The 7622-nt window shown below is 36.5% G+C and overlaps 1 protein-coding gene across 1 annotated transcript in view; it reads left to right on the top strand.

The window, feature by feature from the left end:
* Positions 1–7229, top strand: part of LOC150093174 (proclotting enzyme-like) — a 51373-nt gene extending 44144 nt beyond the window's left edge. Inside the window, exons 6-9 of the mRNA XM_090414171.1 lie at positions 2838–2926; positions 5610–5875; positions 6622–6761; positions 6961–7229. Of these exons, the coding sequence (XP_090270297.1) occupies positions 2838–2926; positions 5610–5875; positions 6622–6761; positions 6961–7119 (654 nt within the window). The 3' untranslated portion in view covers positions 7120–7229. The remainder of the gene's footprint in view (positions 1–2837; positions 2927–5609; positions 5876–6621; positions 6762–6960) is intronic.
* Positions 7230–7622: the final 393 nt, after the last annotated feature.

A 7622-nucleotide genomic window follows, 5' to 3' on the forward strand; every position in this document is an offset into this window, starting at 1 on the left:
GAACTCGGTTCTTTTTTTCCTTATTTTTTTATAGTAAATAAACAGAGAAACATCGTAATTATACAGAACATAACTCTGGCTGCAAAACTTCACAATATATCCTCACATATAGCTTTAAGAAATTTCATGTTATTATTATTATTATTATTATTATTATTATTATTATTATTATTATTATTATTATTATTATTATTATCTGAGACCTCCAGGCAGTCAAGGACTCATCAAGGGAGGCTATAGATCACCCAAACCAGCTATCATACCTTCCTTTAAATTCATTCACGCTAGATGCACTTACTATCCTTAAAGGCAAACTATTCCCACTCACTGCTCTCCGGGAGAAAAACCTAGCTCTTACCCCTTTCTTGTCTGTGAACAAACATAACTTCCAAGGATGTCCCCGTGTTCTCTCCCACCTTCCATATAACGAAACATTTCATCCGACGCTATCCTATAACACTCATTCAAAAGGCTATAGACCTCTATCATATCACCTCTCTTTCTCCTGTTAACCAGAGTCTGCAATCCACATACTCGCAATCTTCGCATGTAACTGGAAGTAAAAATTTCTTAAGGCTATATAATGGTAATGCTAATTTTAATATTGATACAACAATAAGTATTTGATACCGGGTAGCTTCGTTGTAACTTGTGCGCACATCGTTAGAAGAAAAACCGTTATACTTTTGATCACGGACTAAAGCAACCTTTATCTACGTCTATCAGCTGTTTATCGAGTAGTTGATTCTTGGTGCAAAGTTGTGGTGCTAGGCTTAATTTAGAACGGAAGTAAGAGTCTTTCTTTGATATTTATAGTTTCCTATTCTGGTAAATATGTTTATGTATTCATCATCAAATCTGATTGAAAAATTAAAATATCTTTAATAATATGAAGATAAAAAAAAAAGATCATCAGTGCAGTAATACGTGGGCTGTTCAATAAGTAATAAGACTAATTTTACTGTGGCGAAACCACTCATCACAATATTAATTTCTGTGGAATAAAGAAATGTTGCTGTATGTATTAACAAAAGAGGTTGATAGATGGCGTATACGGGGCTGATGTGCCAGCGTGTCACGTGACTAAACGCAAGTACTCATCGGCGCGCCTACGAGGCGCGACCGGTCTTCGAAATGGAAGCGTCCTTGGAACAGCGTTATGCGATTAAATTTTGTGTGCGTTTGCAAAAATCGGCATCGGACACTTTTAACATGATACGCGAAGCTTTCCACGATGAAGCAATGTCGAGGGCAAGTTTTTTCGTTGGCATAAAACTTTCAAGGAAGGAAGGCAAAATGTGGAAGATCTTGAACGTGAGGGAAGACCTTCAACGTCCATCACAGAGACAATGATCAACACAGCAGCGATTATCATCAAGCATGTCAAAAGGAAGCGTCCATTGCTGAAGAATGGCTTCTTATTGCACCACGATAATGCAAGGCCACATACTGCTGGTTGTGTAGTGGACGTTTTGCAGAAGAACGACACAGATATCCTACCACACCCTCCATACAGTCGTGATCTCGCACCGTGCGATTTCTGGCTGTTTCCTCAGCTCAAGAAACCACTAAGAGGCCGCCATTTCGAAAGCAACAAAGCATGTGTAAAAGCTACGGAGGCGGTTTTGAAAGAACTCTCAAAAAAACGGACTCTCACATGTGTTTAAGAAGTGGACGCAACGTTGGGACAAATGCATCGCGTCTCACGGTAGTTACTTCGAAAAAGACCATGTAAATGATGACGATTAAAGGTAATCTGTTTTCTGTATAAATATAGTCTTATTACTTATTGAACAGCCTACGTACATAATGAAATCACAAAAAGGACAATGCAGCTTCAACTTCTTGAAAGCATGACACCATTACCGTCTTAATCAACAACAAACAAACAAAAATAATTTATTATTATGTACAGATGGACATTGTATAATTAAATTAATTTACTATTAAGCACCAATAATAATAGAGCAGTTCTCTTCAATAAACATGGAACTGCATAAATAGTAGTATGGACTCGTGAAAATTTATCTGCTTTCTAATTAATACAGCAAAGACAGCACAAGACAGCACAATGAAGAATCTCTAAATACAATACAGATTCTTCATTGTTAATGTTTTGCAATGTAAATATACAAACTTCAACTAGTAACCTTCAGTGTATGTAAAATACTAGATCGATGTGTGAACTCTAGTGGGGAATTGAATCCTAGGTTGATATGACATTGACGTTTGATCTTGTCCCAAGCGAAACACTCCCGTTCTGTATACTGCTGTTGAAAGTTCATGAAACACTGTATATTACCATAATCTAGTTGAGTATATGTGCAAACTAAATTGTTAAGGTTACAATTGTAGAATAAGATGGCATCACTGCGTTTAAACAGAGCATGATCCCCGAGACTACAGGGTCGGTTATTTCCATCTCTAATTTAGAACCCTCTATTGGTTGTTTAAGGCCCATATTGGTTAAGGCGACCACAGAATGATTTTACTGATGATGCAAACTGATGCAACTACCTTGCGAAGAAGCTAAAAAGGAATACGAAAAATGGATGGCGTGGTAGGTAAAGTAGAGATTCCAATATAATAGCCTCATAGGAAAAAGAGAACATGACGTCATCGAATGTAATAAACGATAGAAGTAGTTTAGATTTTAAATGTAACATTTTTTCCCTGATGACTGTTATCCATTGCCTTTTTGTTGATAAAAATGTGAATTATATTGGCGATTTTAGAAATAGATTTTAGAAATTTTAGATTTTAGATTAACAGAAAAACGATCTCTCTCTCTCTCTCTCTCTCTCTCTCTCTCTCTCTCTATTTCTCTCTGTCTGTAGGCTGCTATCCTTAGGGGAACCACACAATTCTGTGGAGGAGTGCTAATCAGCGAATTTTATGTGCTCACAGCAGCCCATTGTGTCGCCAGGTAAGCTGATCTGTAATTATTATCAGGCTTTTAAGCAATTTTCAAATTTATTTAACGGCGTGGAATTAATTCATCGTCAATAGGCATTATGATTCACTGACGGAACTGGTGCCACAGCAGAACTACGCGGCTGATTGAACTCTGGCAACCATCCATACTCGAACTACAAAGAACGGAATGTCAACGAGGTCATACTCCACTAGGTAACTATTGTAAAATATTAGATGAGAAATGTTCAAAGTCACATATGAGGAAGCTAAGCATACTCGGATTAGTTGGAACATTTGGATTACTACATTCTGTTCTACTAATGGGAGTTTATTCAGCAGCAACAGGGACCACAGCACGAAGGCGTAACTACCACATGGCGCGAACCTGCAATGCGGAGAGGCTCTGGAGGGTTAGATAGCCTTGCGATGACTCTAAAAGTTCCATAACTTCTTAGTTCTCGGAGGCCCACAGTATGTCATTTCCAGATTCACAAAGACGGCAGTTATTATCATTGTAGTGTATATCATCATCATCATGAAGTGCCCGACATGTACCTTTTGTGTGTGTGGGGGGGGTTGTACATGATAATTAGCATTGTACCACATGAAAAAGTTACTAACTTCCTATCAACAATTTTTCTCCAAATTAATTTGCTATCTGTCAAGACTCCAACATTATCAGATCTTATATTTCTGTCTTCTGAAGAACTTCTCTGTGTTAATCCACCAGCATACTGACCTTTGCGCCTAAATAGCTGAAATATTTTACATGTCCATGCCAAATCATTACAACAGTTATTCAGTTTAGGAAGAGAATCTTGCAGACTCGCACCGAATTTATTTAGAAGTAAAACATCACGTGCATAAAATAAAGAGCTGAGATTAACGTCGCTAATTTTGATATCAGTTTTAGTACCACATTCTTTCATAATGTGATCCCTACAGTTGATGAATGCCATCGGAGACAATGTCTTGACTCAAACCTGATTTAATATCAAACCCTCTTCTTGTTCCTTCAATTCTAACTGCTGATTTACAACTCAAACATAGGCTATGTATTGCCCATGACAATATCGCATACAAACCATGGTTATTATTGCATTGCTATTATTTCGTTCGTTACAGGAATAATCAGTTATTCAGATGCAAATGATGCACCAACTATATATCATTGTGATTACAGACAAATGACACCTTAAAGAACCACAATAATAATAATAATAATAATAATAAATGATGGCATTTCGGCAACAGTCCATTGTCAAATTCAATGTTGCTTTTGCTTTTGTCTGATCGGATACTTAATTTTCTATGACAATCCCACTGACGAAAGATTGTAGATTTATCGTACATTTTCGTATCGTGAGAGTACTAAGTACCAAATAATTCAAAAATCCTTTTCTACAGATCAAGCATGGTACTTTTTGAACCACTTTAGGCCTCCGACAGTTGTAGTCTGATACCACGTCACTAATATCATCTACACTTAAAGAGAATTACAAACATCCTTGACATAGTGGGATTCGAACCCATGTTTTGTTGTAAAGCAGAGGCTTGGTTATTTAGGCCAACGAGGCTAACTGTATGACTACACCTGCGCGCGGATTTAAGTAGCCACCAGTCTTGCTATAAGAAATTTGTACCATTATCTGGTTCAAAATCAGGGGCGAATGCTGGTCTTGAAATTCACGCTTGCTCTTGTTATCATTCAGGGAGTGAGAGGTGTGATTGAAGTCTGAATAGCGGAATAATGAATTACTGACCATTTAAAACTATATATTTAGAAATTTATGTACATTTAATCATACAAATACAACATTTATTTTACCAATGATATTCTATCTTTTTCAATTTAGCTACTTGAATACAAATTCTAGCCTACGGTTCTTCTTTATGAACTGGTCAATAACATCGTCATAAAAAGTTGGTTGTAACTTAATTTTCCCAAGCAACACGCACACTTGTAAAGGCTGGCTGAAGTTCACTGGCTAGAGCTACGTTGACTGCGTATGGCCTGTGTTTAAGCAACAGAGTGAGACGACGTGAAATGGCTATGCGCGCGCATGAAATCACGGTGCTGCTGCTGCGAGGACCTGGATGCTCCCACAACCGAGCAAGCCAAGGTAGCTTGACTAGCGTCGACCTTCGATACACAACGCAAAGCTCAATTATTGCCGCGCAAGCTTAAAACGTCTTCTGTCTACAAAAATAAAAGCCTAAATGGAATGCTTATAAATGCATGCATTTATTAACAAATAAATATGACTTCTTTCTCAATTAATGAGCTTGCGCAGCAAGCATGGAGCATTCGCCCGTGTTCAGAATCTTTGTTTCCTTTACAGAACCAGTGAATTCTGCTATCAAACGAATATATTTATTACAACAGATTTATAAAATAGAAGTTACACAAGAAATGAAAGCCATCGCTTTTTTTTAAAATATTTTAAAATTTATATATAATGAAAGAGATCCACTATACATTTATTAACAAATGAACACATAATTATATTTATATATAAAGATCTTTAAGTCAATCGTTAAATAATTGTTTTCAAATGGAGGAGTGTTTGTTTTGAGTTGGAGGCGAACTAATTCGAAACCGAACATTTAAAGAGAATTTTATTAATGCTGAATTTATTTAGTTATAATTTTCTTCACTAGATGGAGTTCAAGGTTACGTTCTTATATTTCAGGTACAAGCCTGGTGATATTACAGTTCGTCTTGGAGAGTATGATTTCAGCAACGAGACAGACGCAGGCCCTCAAAATTTTAACGTCGCCACAATTCGCGTCCATACTGGGTACGATCAATTTAGTAACCGTCATGATATTGCCTTGCTGAAACTTGCCAGAGCAGCCTTCTTCAACGAAAACGTGCGCCCGATCTGCTTGCCTTTGCCAGACACCGAATACATTGGAGAGATGGCCACAGTGGCGGGATGGGGAACCCTGTCTTTTTGTAAGATACGAAAATCACATTCTAAAGAGTAGAAACAAGTAATTCCTGTGACCCATGTCTAGTAATTATGGGAAACTGTAATTCGGTATGCTTACGATTGACGTAGGCGTCTACCATACCACACAGGTTTCCTGACAATCTTCGAAATTTCTTAAATGCATTCTTCTTTTAAAAAGTAAATATTTAATAAATACAAAGACTGTTCCGGCTGATGAAATGGTTTATTGAGGGGGTTTAAGAATTTTATCAACCGCCAGGAAACCTTTGAAGATGATATCCATGAACATGGATGTCATCAAGTCATGATCTTCATCACAGTTCTAATACGTCATCATCTTTTTGACAACAACCTTCAAAGACTTGGTTAGATAGAAGCAGGAAACAAAAAAATGAAATAAAAAAAGAAAAAAAAAGAAACAGCAGAACATTGGTAGTGGTGAAAGATCGGGAGAAGAAAGTGATTAGATGCAGGTCAACGGGAATTACTTTGTGGCTACTCCAAAATTTTTGAATTTATTGCTCTCAAATTCTAGGCTTATTAAGTATTTTCATTAACAATATGAGATAATATTAAATGGATTTTGTTACACCCTTTTTAATAATCTAATGATGCTCATAAAATCGGATGATTTGCTGTACTATCTTACAAATTTATTTATGTTTATGCTATCTTACAAACTGGATTACGTTACTGAAGACAGTTTTCTCAAATATTTTAAAATTTATTTATTATTTTTTTATTACAGCGGGTCGTTCTAGCCAAGTTTTACGAGAAATTACTATTCCCGTGTGGAACAACACAGCGTGTGACCAAAGGTTCACTCAAACTATTGTGGATCAGTTTCTCTGTGCTGGATTTGCTGATGGTAAAAAGGATTCTTGTCAGGTAAGATTTGATTCTTCTGTTGTATATTTTGCTTCGTAGGTTTATTTTGTTTGAAAGAAATCTCCGTAAATAACTTTGACACCTTCAGTATAACCAGGACAAGTTATTTCTTGTTAGGTTTGTATCCACTGTATCTTTAAAACAATGTCTTTTTCAGATGTTATTTGTTTGCTATTTTGATATCTTTTCCCTTCTGTAGGGCGATTCTGGTGGTCCACTAATGCTCGACAGTGTGAATGGTCGTTGGTCGGTGATTGGCATCGTCTCTTGGGGATTCAGATGCGCAGAACCAGGATATCCAGGGGTGTATGTCAAGGTTTCCAGATATGTCGATTGGATCAGAGAGAATGTCGTGTAACAAAAGTGAATTTGGTTTACATCAATGAATTTAGCAACAATTAATGTCTAAAAACCAATTTGATTGACATCAGTTGAAGATGTGTATTAAAAGAGCGATAAAATAAGCAGGAAGAGTTTAAAACAATTTATTTTCTCAAGAGTGAGATTTTAACTATGAAAAAGAAAAATGTTTATGTATCAATCTTTTTTTCAAATAAAAACACCCAACACTTTTAGCAACATCCTTTTTAATGAAGTTTTACAATGTGAAGCATTATATATTAATACAAGGATAGAACGAAGGTTGTAATAATATTGCTTGACTTACCGCAGGATGCTATAGGGGTCAGTCACCCTATATGTGAGATCACAGCAAGTGATGTATGCTCGGTTTTTCCCTTATTATTAATAAAAAGCAAGTAATATGACTAGTTTCCATGGTTACTTGTACATGATACTCGCATTGTTGACTAAGCGCATGGACCGTGAAATTCAAATGTACTATCATTCTAAGTCACTCTC

The sequence above is a fragment of the Typopeltis vanoorti genome, chromosome 24 (assembly GCF_054136105.1).
Source record: "Typopeltis vanoorti isolate ZY-2024b chromosome 24, IOZ_Tvanoo_1.0, whole genome shotgun sequence".
NCBI lineage: Eukaryota > Metazoa > Arthropoda > Arachnida > Uropygi > Thelyphonidae > Typopeltis > Typopeltis vanoorti.